The 13,606-nt window shown below is 37.1% G+C and overlaps 1 protein-coding gene across 1 annotated transcript in view; it reads right to left on the minus strand.

Moving 5' to 3' along the window:
• Nucleotides 1–13,606, minus strand: part of LOC122817026 (fer-1-like protein 4) — a 1,119,105-nt gene that overhangs the window by 506,013 nt on the left and 599,486 nt on the right. Inside the window, exons 21-22 of the mRNA XM_044090141.1 lie at nucleotides 11,524–11,640; nucleotides 7,274–7,426 (exon numbers count right to left, since the gene is read on the minus strand). Coding sequence (XP_043946076.1) covers nucleotides 7,274–7,426; nucleotides 11,524–11,640 — 270 coding nt within the window. The remainder of the gene's footprint in view (nucleotides 1–7,273; nucleotides 7,427–11,523; nucleotides 11,641–13,606) is intronic.

Genomic DNA, 13,606 nt, shown 5'->3' on the forward strand with positions numbered 1-13,606 from the left:
CAGTGTTTTGAGGATTTATTTGCTGGCAGTTAGCTAGTATTGCAAATTTCTGTTGGACTTGGATGTTAATAGCTTTTGGCTTACTATTGTTTCTGCTGCATTGTGCACCTTTGCACTTGTTTGAGCTGAGATGCATGACATTGCTCACCAGTGAGACTGACTCCCTGGCAGAAAACGAGAAAGCTCATTTTTTAGCTAATACTGAGACTTGTGCTGCCTGCCAGTATTTTAAGTGTGGAACTATTTTAGCAAGTTTTTTCTTGTGAGAGAATGGGAAATGGCAGTGTTCTGAGCATTTCTTTTTTGATAGTTAGCTAATGTGAGTTTCTACTGGCTGTTGTCTGCTTTTAGCTTGCTATAATTTCTACACCTCTGTGCACCTTTGCCATTGTTGGCGCTGAGCTGTGTAGCTTTCAGCCCTGCAATACCATACTATATAGCAACCCATGGGCACGTTTCTGAAATTCATTTCCAAGTTACATAAACCTATTCACTGTGTCATGCCATCCTTACCAGCTGTACCAATTTATTGCTCAATACAGAAATGTGCAAACAACAACTGTGTCCCTACAGTACTATACATATAATTATGCTGTTTTCCCATCATTATCTTCTGCACTGTATGTTTTCACCTTTACAGTACTTTTCAAATATATGTGTTTCTCCTAAATCTGTACTGTTCAAGAAATTGCAGCATCCATGGCTGCATTGCTTTGACATACCTGAATAAACAAATGAAAACTGTATTATCTTGTTTCTGTGCTGCAATGATTTTTCTCCTTCTGCACTGTTAATAAATTGCAACATCCATGCCTCCTCTGCCCATCTACTGTGTATTAAAATTAATTGTGGCATGCATGCCTTCACTGCCCATTCTCTGAGCATCAAAATTAATTCTGGCATCTGTGCCAGCACTGCTGATCTGTCCTATAATACATTGTTGTGCACTATTCACCACATGTATATCATAAAACATTACTACCATATTATGAATCAAACTATGTATCAAACTGCTCTAACTTTCTGGATGATTTCGCTGAGAGACATGCCCTAGCAAGGTCTGCTGCTAGCAGACTAGTTCAGTTTCATTGGTTGGCAGTGAGCTTTATTGCAAATGTCAGTGCAAGGTTTGGTTGAGCTACATGCTGTAACTCTACTGAAGGAGAACAAAGATTACAAATACTGAGCAACATTCTCTTGCCAGGTTGGATAAAACCGTTTTACATTAACACCACACCACATTAAGCATACTTGCATTTTGACTAATGTGGATTTGTTTTCACCTCCTGCCTCTTCTGAAGCCCGTCTGATAGAACTTGGTGTTGCGAGGCAGTGCAGAAACTGCTTCATGTGTAACAAAAGCACATTATTGTTGTCACAATGCAACTCAGTTTGTGAAAGAGTATTAAATGATTCTGGAAGAAATCTTGACCAATGATGAACCTATGAACCTATGAACCTATGGAGGTCTCCCTATCACAGTAGTATGCATTCAAAAAATAACACGTGTACTACCACAACACAAAGCATCTCCACTACCTTTACTTCTGTCAAGGTGGTAATGAAGTCACTCCCTCAAGCCTCCTAGAATTAGAACTAAGAAATATTAGCCCCTGGGCCACACCTCTACATCATCATGACACAGGTCAGGAGCCACTAGACATACCTCAATGAAACACAAATTTGCATACCCCATGCCTGGTCTACAAAGGATGTAGCCACCCTATTAAATGTATTGGTAACTGGTGTCTCTATTGTGAGGCACAATGACTCTCCCCTCATGAGACTGGATAAAAACAGGATGATCCCTTATATGTCTTTCCGGAACAAGGATCTAGGACATTAGCTAGGATCAAGGATCTTAACAGTTTGGAGGGACAGGTATATCTCACAGAGCATACTGCTGCTCTAGAACAGACTTCCCTTCCACATAAAACAAAGCGCATCCCTATTCATATTTAAATGCTAATTGTATCTGTGGATGGATAATCAAAGATTTACAACAGGAATGCCCCCTCTACTAGCAATGGTCATAGCCAACTCCTAAATGCTTTATCCTATCCATGGATCTCCTCAAATTATATATGGCATGATCCCAGTTATTCTTATGTGGGGCAACATATAATTATCGATCATGGGATGGGTTAGGCCACTTTAATAATAATTGGGAAAAATTAATTCAAGCATCAAAAGGGAAATTGGCTAGGCTTAAAATGGCCACAAGGGCAGGTAGCCTACTATTTACCTATGAACCTATGATCCTGTGTTGTGAGGGTACTTATATCCCACCATCCTGATAAATACAACTTTGACCTGGGGGTAGCCTACACAGACTGAATGATCTTAAGCACTCTATCAAAGAGAAATACAGAGAGATATGACTGACATTTCTAAGTATGTGGCAGAGGCACAAAATACACTGGTTTTGAGAGGATTTTTTCATCACCTACAATGAAACCAGAATTCAGGGACAAGATAACTGGCTTCAGTAATTGGCATACAGAACCTACCTATTTGCTAAGGATGGTCTGCACCTCTACTAGCAGGGTTTTCACATTATGATTACATTTGCTGCCTCCAGTGCCTTTTCAGACAGAGTTCATCTGCTCATCATTCGTATCTAGCAAATTCAAACTCAGAATAAATTAAGGTGGCTCTACTCATCATCAGGTGTCTTAACAAAAAGATGACCAAGCTTGAGGCCCTTCTGTGACTCAAACACATACATAGTATCACAGAGAATATGAGGTAGAAACAGTCCAGGGGCTACTGATATTTAGCCAGCATCCACCTTCAAGGGGTGCATTCTACCTCCAGGTGGGCAAATCAGGTTTCATTGGGTGACAATGTATGGTTATCCATCCAGTCCTCAAAAGTCTTCTTAAAGGTAGCTAGTGTCATACTATGTTTCCTTTTGTATGGGCATTTGTGGAACCTTTTGATTGGTGGAGATGAAGGAGATGGGACAGGATAAGATTCTTTATGGCTATGCTTCTATCATCACACTTGCATTACAAATTGTGTATTACTACTAGTGTATTAAATGTCCTGTTATTGGAACATTTCTCTATGGACCTCCACTGAAAATGGGTTCTATATCCATTCAGACTTTCCCACTAAACAAATGCCAAATAAATCAATAAATAAAAAGCCAGACATAGGAGTGTATAACAGACAGAGTACAGGGAATAGTTCTGAGCTTCTCTTGGTAGTTCAAGGTTTTTAAACCAGTGATGTTTTTCATTAGAAATCTCTAAGGTCTTTTGTTGCCTTTGTGTGAGATGTATTTACAATTACTCCAATGAGGGCTGGGTATAAAGGAATGATAACTTGTTTAGACCTAGATGGGATGTCTTTGGATATTATCTTGGCCAAGCAGAAGGATTTTCTTAACACTGTTATGTGACGTGGTGGTCAAATGACAGAGACTTGTCTACAAATGTACCTACCACTGATACCCGAATCAATCTGGAAAGGGATGCCATCTATCTTATAGGTAGCAGAAAAAGTTGTGTTTATTTTATTTTATTTATTTATTTATTTTACATTTGTTGACCGGGCTAGTAGAGGCCCGGGGAGAAAAGCTCCAGGAAAACATACAAAAAATGTTGGTCAAATGTGATAATGATGCACATTTTCCACTGAATTTGAGGCCATTACCTTTAGTCCAGGGATTTGCATGGTCTAGTCCTTTCTATAGTATTGCAGTATCAGAACCTGAATAAACATACAACTTACAGTCTTCAGCAAACTTAATTAGCCAAACATCTGAATTTGTAGATTGAAGATCAGAGAAACAGATACTGAAAGGAAGGGGTTCCAGCACAAAGCCAGAAGGTACACTATTAGTCACCCTGATGCTACCTGAAGTGACTCCTCATACTTTAACTATATTTTTTTCTGTCAGAAAGACAATTTGCTATCCACCTCAAAACAAAAAGGTTAATGTTTAGCTATCTGAGCTTATTTGTAATATATCAGTGTGTGTGTGTGGGGGGGGGGTAGTGTCAAAGGCTTTAGCCAAATCTAGGTATGGTGCATGGACTTTGTAGTTTCCATGCTCAGCTTCACAGCTTCTAACAATTTTGAGGACGTTAACTTGATTTAGTAAGCAATACCTACGCTTACCAAAGCCAAATGATATGGGTCTGGGAGAGGAAAGTCTTTAAAGCTGGTATTTAATCTGATGTGATGTGTTCCATGGTCTTACTTATTAGGCATGTTAAGATGATGGTTGATAACTATCAGGGTCTAAGGTAGGGTCATCTCTGTGTAGCAGCATTACAAAAGTTGTTTTCCATTTTTTAGGAACATAGCCAGTTGTTTACCAAAGGCTCAGACAGAGCATGTATGGCTCTATTTTTAAGCAATCAGGTACATTACTGGGGCCTAGGGATGTTGTATTTTTGGCCTTGAAGAAGGTAGATAAGATTTGTTCCGTGGTAATCACAGGAATAGTAGGGAAGCAGGGATGTGTGGAACTTCTACAGCTGTAGCTAATATGAAGTCAGCACTCATTTAATCTGCTAGCATGCTTTGGGTCAGAGCTGGCAGTGTCATTATGAATTAGGTCAGAGCATTACTCACCATTCTTAATATTCTAAAGCAGTTAAAAGAAGAATTTGCAATTATCTTTAGCTTCAGTTGTTGTTTTCAGGCCATGTTTATCTCTGACTTTCCTGATGATGTTTTTCAGATTTTTACTGATTCATTTGATAAAATCATTTAAATGGGTACATTGTGATTGGTTTTAGATATTTGTTTTTGTATTGTACAGTCCATTAATGTGAGTAAACTACCAATGTGCTTTATTTTTGAATGTGCCAATATATTTGGTTCCTGATGGGGACTGCTCTTTAATAGATGTGAATTCAGTTTTAAGGTATAGGTATGAACAAAGGCTGCAAAGGAACTGAAAAAATAATTACAGAATAATTTAAAGACCTTTTCATAAAGTTTTATTAAGTTTGCCTTTTTAAAGAACTTGAATTTTAAGGTGTTTGCTGTGGTTATTACTGTTTGATGACTTTATTGAGATGCTCACTGAATTATGATCACATTTGACAGGGGACAGAGATATGATAAGAGTTATTCAGGAGATGGCTGTCTTAGGATAAGCTCTAGAATGTTAGGACCCTAAGTAGGTGAGATGACTACTTGTTCTGGGGAGTTAGCTTTTATTATATCAAGGAATCACTAGGCATGTCCAAGGTTAGTTGTGCAGGTGCACCAGCTAATTGCTGAAATCCAACATAAAGGTGCTTTTGTTTACGGGCAATTCAATTAACACATTTAGAAATTATTCATGGCATCAGGGGACATGGATGGTGAACTATATCAAGCTATAAAGTGATAAGTTAACTTATGTAAGATGATTTGGACCTCCAACACTGGCAGCAGTAGCAGTTGAGGTTTACGTACCTCTAACATAATAAGTTAACTGAATAGAATGTAAAATAAAGAGGGAACAAAGGTTCAAAACAGGAACATATTCCTGTTTAAAAACTCAGAAAGCTGCTGTAATAATAAGACTTGCGTTAGCATGCATTTTCCGAAGTACAGATGTGGGTGTGAGTGTGGGTGTGGGTGGGTGGGTGTGAGTGTGGGTGTGTGGGTGAGTCTCTATGACAAAGGGAGAGACAGTGAGATGGATGGAACACTGGCCGCAGCAGATAAGAGGTTTGCGTACCTCTCGACTTTGTAGCTCATGAAATGTGGATAAAACCTGAAATAAAGGGGGAATAAAGTTTCAAAACAGAAACAGATTTTAAATGTTATACTTAAAAAATTAAAAAGTAATTTAAATAACAGGATTTGTGTTAACATGAATTTTCTGAAGGAAATAAAGTCTGAAAGTCAAATGTATGTCATTATTTAGTAACTTCAATACCCAGTGACTGTCAAAAACCATTTTAGCAGTAAGGGAGTAAAAAATAAAGCAAATATCTAGATATTTTTTTGAAAAAAGGATATATTTTGGATATAAAATGCTTCCTTTAACACCATTTACATATGCTATAGCAACTTTGAAATATTAAAAGGAGAAACTATTTTATAACCAATATATATAAAAAATAGCATGGTAATAAAAAAATATAAATAAGTAAAATAAAACAATTTTACAGACAGATCATTCTCTATGCACAATAATGCCCTTCAGGGTGTGTGTTAATGTGTAATTAATGCCCTTCCAGGGGTATAGAGGCCCTCTGCCTCTGGTGTCTGGCCTCACAACACCCCTGGGTGGGCATTAATTACATATTAACACACACCATGTCGGGCATTATTGCTTGGTTGAATGGCTAGGGATGTCATTGTCTTCACACATCCTTAATCCTCAATGACATCACAGTTTATCATGTATAATGACATCACAATTTATCATATATGTGTTCTCACATCAGTTTTACATTGATTCAGCATGCATTTTGCACACTTTGAATACTCCCTGAGTACCCTTCATACCACCTTTCACAACTGAAAGAGCAGTTCTTGGTACTTTTTATTAGGAAAAACATTCTGCAAGAATGCTCCCCACTGAATAAAGCAGCTAGTTCTATTCAGCAAGTTATCTATTTTCCCTCTTAAACAGACATGGCTACATTTTATTTCCTGGTTTGGAAGTTGCTCAGGGCTAATGTACTTTAATAAGACCTTGAGGGTTTTCCTTGCCTCCCTACATCATATCAACTTATGTGAATCAGAGAAGAGGCACCAGAATAAAAACTCCAGTCACAAAAAACACATTGCTATACTTGCACAGTGGTGTTACTTAAGAAACTAAGTTCTACAATGCATCCTTTTTAATCTGCAGATACCTAGTTACTTCACAATATTTAGGATTCCAGATATGATGAGCTTCTATATACAATTACAAATGACAGACAACAGATGATCTGAGGTATTTCTGTACAAAATTGTTGAAAGTTACACAGACTCCTTTATGATGGATGTTTTGCTGTGGACAGTGCTTCTTCAGTAATCCAAAGGCACACACACACACACACACACACACACACACACACACACACACACACGCACGCATGCACGCACGCACGCACACACACACACACATGAGCCAAAAAAGAATACAAAATTATTTTAACAGCTGCTCTATAACAGCTATTCCTTTTAATCTGCTTGGCAGACTGTTAGTTCTGTAATTAATGAATTACAGGAGTAATGTAATGTTTTTTCAATATGTACTTCCCTGTGGAGTAAACATTTTCCAAAAAGATTAGCAGTAATACTGCGCCAGGACCTTGACGCTTACCTTTAAGTAAACTGTCTGGATTTTTCCGCAGTCTTTTCCTTTCTCTTCCTCTACTACAGAGTACAAGATGTTCTGAGAAGGGAGACGAGCATATGCAATCCGTTTATTATTGCACAGCATCCAGATGAACACATCAGGCAAAGTGCACTGAGGCTGCAAAATATATTCACAAGCATAACTTGTTACACAATGAAAAAATGATGTAGTATTCCACAAAAACGGCTGACCATAATTACAGTGCATTAATCTTTTACTTTAATATAGCTGGGTGCAGAACACAGGTAAATACAAACATAACAGAGTGATGTGGCATACACAACAGCAGTGAAAGCACACCTAAACTGCTGTATGTTTGCTACTTCATAATGAAATGTGCTTTCATATCTGTAGGATTCGATAAAATTCTATATTCTGTAGGCAGTCTAAGAGCCAGCCATCTACGCTAATTGAAAACAATACAACATACAAAACAACATGCTCAAAACTAAGTATAAATCAGAACATTTCCATGTAGACTATATATCTGATTTGACAAAATTTCACTAACTTCTACAAATGTTATAGGGCAACTTTTAGACAGAAATGTACTTATTTATTTGAAGCATGAAGCATTTGAATGAAGCATGCCAGTATGGCTCTGAGAGGATAGATTTATGTAATTCATTCCTGTTATGCCACGTTTTCATGAGTTAAAGTGTGACATTTTTAGATTTATTAGGAAACTGCAGCTTAAAGTATTGTTTAATGGCAAGATGCCTTCTTTAGATTATGATTCAGATGATATCGATTCTGATTCAGATATGGATAGTTTTTATTTTTGTGTATCAGATGAAACAACTAACACTTATTATTTATTTGATACTAGCATGATTTCTGCAAAAAGCAAGTTTGTTCCTATTTTTAACAATGAGAAGGTGTTACAATTGTACAAGATGTTAAATTTTTCAGTGGAACAGGAAATGTATGAGCTTCTGGGGAATGTTAATAACATCATATATAATTTAACAAAAGCTAAATGGTCTGCTCTGGTAGCTCTTAGTAATAACAAGACTCTTATTTTTAAGCCCTCTGATAAGGGCAACAAACTTGTTATTATGGATGTAACCCAACATTTGGATATGTTCTATAGACACCTACACAATGACAATGTTTATCTGAAGGTCCCTTTTTCTGTGTACAGGTCAGCTATTAGTGAGTATTTGGACCTGATTGGAAAGGGTGTAAGACTGGGGTATTTTTCCTCTGATGATGCTAAAAAGAAATTTGGTGTGGATGGTGTTGACATTGCATGTTTTTATTGTTTGCCCAAAATACACAAAAGTCTGTTGAACCCACCTGGACGCCCCATAGTATCGGGGACTAAATACTTTGCTCATAATACTGGATGTTTGTTACACCAGCTGTTACTACCTAAGGTGATGTTGCTTCCTGCATATATTAAAGATGTCTTTGATTTTTTTGAAGAAAATTAATAATGTGGAAATTAATAGGAACATGTACTTATGGATGTGCAAAGTTTATATACAAATATTGCTCATACTTCTGGTATTGAAGCTGTTAGGTTTTTTATGGGTGAATCTCCTGCCACAGAGTATATTTTGGAATTGTTAACTTTCTGCTTAGAAAATTTTTTTTTTTAATTTAATGGAGAAATTTATCAACAGAAACAAGGTACAGCTATGGAGGCGGCATTTGCCCCTGCATATGCCAACCAGAGTATGGAGTTATTTGAACTGGAGTGTATATATAGATCATCATTTTATATACAGCATGTTAAATTCTATGCTCGGTTTATTGATGATCTAATTTTTTTTGTGTGATGAAGGAGAAGAGAATGTGGATGAATTTATTGAGCATATACAGTCCAATAGATTCAATCTGTCTTTTGATGGCATATAGAAGGGCAAAAAAGTGTCCTTTCTGGATGCCGAATTGGATATTTCTGGGCCCAGAGGGTTACATACTAAAGTACATAGAAAACTTGATGAAATTAACCAATATCTAAAAGCTTCCAGTTGTCATCCTCCACATACTATTGAAGCCTATTCCCCTATGGGGAAATGGTACAGATTAGTAGGTTATGTAATGACCCTTTAGAACTTCAGGAGGAGATGCTGAGAACAAGCCTAATGTTTGAATCTAGGGGTGATAGTAGCTCATTATTGACAGAGCAGTCACCAAAATAAAAAAGAGGGAGAGAGATAGTTACCCCAGGTGTAGAAAAGTTGGTAATACATATGACGGAAGTCAGACTGACATTTATTTTGTATCTACTTATAGTTGCTTTAGTGACATTCTAATAGGTTTGGTGAAATACTAGCGGCAGTACATGCAATGTAATGGAGATTCTCAGTTATGGTTAACTGAGAAACTTAAATTCTCATTTAGGGTGGGGAAAAGTTTAAAAAAGTTCTAGTAAAAGGTAAATTTATTATGCCTAATGTTAATGTATATAATTTGAGATTTAACTTTGGCACCTGTGTATGTAATAGATGTAAGGCTTGTAAACATTTTGAATAGTTTTGGGAATATTGGTGGATATAGATTTGTAGTGAAAAGTTTTTTTCAAATGTGATACCACTGGTATAATCTATGCCCTTAAATATCCATATAACAAATTGTATACTGCTCAGTCTCAGAGAGCGTTCAAAGTAAGACTTCTTGAGCATATAAGAGATATAGAAAACTTTAAAGAAACTAGTTTTGTGGCAGTTCATTTTCACCAAGCACATCAGGGTTCATCTGTGGGTTTAAAAGGCACCATTTTAGAAAATGTGTATGGTAATAATTGTGACTTTAATGACACTTATTTTAAGGATAAACTTTTATATAAAGAAGCCATCTATATTTTTAAATTTGATACTCATACCTAATGGTATGAATTCTGAACTTAATTATGCTTGTGATTTTCTTTAATTGAATTTTTATTGAATAATTGATTGTGCTATTTATATGGAGTGTTTTTTTGGATGTGTTTTCTCCTTTGAAGGGATTCCAGCCGAGACGTCAGAGAGTGAAGAGAGTGAGTAAAATACTTCTGGATTCTACTGGGTTACTGGTCTTTTGGTTGTTTCTTTATTTTATTTTGTTTTAGTTGTGTATTATTAGGATAGATTTATGTGCCTGATTTATGATTTCAGATTTTTTTTTATATCAACAACTGCACTAATGTATCTTTGTTTTTGGCATGTGTTAGGACTGACGATTTTTGGGGAAATGCTTTCAGCTCTGCACTTAATACATGCTTGACACCAGTGGTGCATAATATAATACTATATAATATGATTTAATCTGAAATAGGTCTCACAAATGTCAACAGAATCAGAGCGGACAACAACTGTGCTCACTAAGCATCTTTACTAGTCTTTCCATAGAGTCCTGTTCTGTACATGTGTAGCACATTACTACCCAACAAATGGTTTTAGTTTTACTCCATGCAGGCAATAAAGCTATATATCAATATATTTTAGTAGGGAGAAAAAAAGAAGAAAATGAGCAGAAGCAAAAGTATGTTGTATCGTCTTAAAAATGAAATTTGAAGACACACAATGTGATTGACATTTCACATTTAACACGGTCACATCATTATGACCTAGGACTTCCCTCACTTACTCATTGCCCTCACTTACTACTGTCGACAGATACTTGTTCCTCTGACAACTTAGGAATTGAAACTACTTGAATAAATACCATTTATGACTGAGATGATTTCAATATTTTATATTTCACTGGGCTACTTTATATATTTGGTCCTTATGAGGATCTAAAGAAATTGGAATAAAAAAAAATCACAAAATCTGAAACTAAAAAGACTCAAAATGCATTATACCGAAACTGCCCTTAACAAACTATACCCTATATCAAGGCTATGTGACCCTACAGTTGATTAATTTAAGAAAGTGGGGATGGAGCTCTGACAATAACACTTTTTTTGCATGTGTGTGTCTTTTAATACTTCATGAAAACATACATGTAGTCTTTAGATTACAGAATTTTGTGATGCAGAATTTTTAAATTCAGCCTTGCATGTATAGAACTTCTGATGTGTACAAATTCTATAAGGCCATGATTTGGGTTTCTGAAGAGGTTTATTTAATAATAGCAAGCAGGTATCATGGGCTGGAATAAAAAAAGAATCCAAGAATTTCTAAAGTGGATATTAACAATAAAACCAATCAATGTTTATCACTGCATTCTCTGCTTATAAAGGCTTAGGTATGTAAATATGTGCCACACATTCAAGAACTTACCTCCTTGGCAAGAAATCTTAATCTTTTAAGGATCTTTTTCAGGTCATTAAGCTTGTCTTTGACAGTGTGCCTGTTTAGTCTTCTCCAAGCTTTTATTGCTCTCTTTGTCTGAAGCAACTGAAAATACAAACACAAGATTAGAAAATACACGAACAACTCTACTGCCAGTAGATACTATGAATACATCAGTATCATATTTCACAAATGATGCATTACTTAGGCAAATTCTGCACATTACTATCCAACAGATAGTTTTCTGTTTTACTGCAGGCAAGCAATGAATCTAAGCTTTATGTGCTTTAATGCAAGTCTTTCTCTGAGTCAGCACGCCATTCTCCATTTTTTAGATTTTTTCCCTTAACTTTTCCTTGCTTTATCTGCTGTTCAGCAAGCCTCCCAGGAGCTGCTACAATGGGTTATACGCAGCTTACAAAGCTTCTCATTAGTTCTTTAATGCTTTGGATTTAAGTGTACTCATCAAAGCCCGCAGACTCTGTAAATAGTCCCCACCCAAGCTAAGGATGTTTTGCATCATTAAAATACCTTGCTGGAAGTAGGTCCTACTAAGATGGCAGCGCAAAACACACAGGGGTCTAACGTCCCTACAAGGTGCTCTTGTTCAGCCTAAAAGTTGATACAAATGTCACATATCATTGAGAGCTGTGGAATTCCAGAAGGATGTATGTGCCTTAATATAACTCTTTCTCTAAGTTATGAGATGGCAAAGGATGCCTTAAAGAAAAACTTCACTTTCTACTACAGTTTAACTCAACTCTTAGGTTGCTTTTCTCACTACAATAGGATTCCAGTACTGTATAGGTACCTGAAACCTGCTTGTACTTTATAAAAATTTCATTTCCCTACTTAGGTATCAAAGGAATGGAAAGACCACCCACTTTTCTTAAGCTTAACTTCTCGCATAAGTTGCAGAGGAATTTGTCTATACTTGCATGATATACCACAGAGAAATTTGTAGTCAGGAACTCAAGCTGCTGTAAACAAGACAGAGGGGTGTGAAACTGTTTTCCATTGTCTTTATTGTAGAGAGGAAGAGCACTTAAAATGATTCACAGCTGCTTCCAATATAGCCATGTCTTTCACAGAAAAACAGAGCAATTAAATCAATCCATGGTTCAAAGGCAGTTGTCACTGCTCTTGGGCGCTGGAACCATAAAGCGAGGAGGGAGGGGAGCCCCCCACTTTTGCAGATCAATCCAACCTCCCAACTTTCTCAAATTGTATGCTGACATCATCGCATGGCGCACACATTTCAAGGTTTGCGAGCGGGAACTGAAAAAGGATGGTTTCTGCTTATCTTCTGCTGGGAGGAGAAATGGACAGTTTCTGCTGCTATTTCTGGGTTTTCTTTAGCTGCGAGGAGAAATGGACATTTTTTTTTAATATGGAGTCTGCGAGGAGAAACAGACAGATGTCTTTAGCTGCGAGGACTAAGATGGAGTCTGCAAGGAGAAACAGACAGTTGTCTTTAGCTGCAAGGACTGAAGATGGAGTCTGGAAACAGAATCTGGACACTTTTCAGAGTAAGTAAGCTGGCGAGGACTGAAGATGCAGTCTGGGAACAGAATCTGGACACTTTTCAGAGTGAGTAATCTGGCATCTGAATGAACACTTTTCAGAGAGAGAGAGAGAGTGTGTGTGTGTGTGTGTGTGTGTGTGTGTGTGTGTGTGTGTGTGTCTGTGTGTGTGTGTGTGTGTGTGTGTGTGTGTGTGTGTGTGTGTGTGTGTGTGTGTGTGTGTGTGTGTGAGAGAGAGAAAATGCCCCCAACAGGATACATCTGGTGGCTAGAGGTACTCAGGCTCAAACCCTGTACCTTGGGTACAGGTAAAAAGAGCCTAAAGACCCTAGCCACCATCACTTGTGAATTTATTCCTCACATTTATGTTCTGTTCCTCTGGTTTTCAGGAGTGGTAAAACAAAACCTTTTATTCTAGCAATTTTCTAAGATTATAAAAATCAGTATTTGAAATGTGTCCCTATTTTGGGGCTGTATTCCCCCATTATTGGCTGTGTTCTGTATTTTTGTGCTATGAGGTTGAGAGCTATGGTGAGAAGTGAGAACTG

The sequence above is a fragment of the Protopterus annectens genome, chromosome 12.part0, assembly GCF_019279795.1.
Source record: "Protopterus annectens isolate FY-2018-M chromosome 12.part0, PAN1.0, whole genome shotgun sequence".
Classification (NCBI taxonomy): Eukaryota; Metazoa; Chordata; order Ceratodontiformes; family Protopteridae; genus Protopterus; species Protopterus annectens.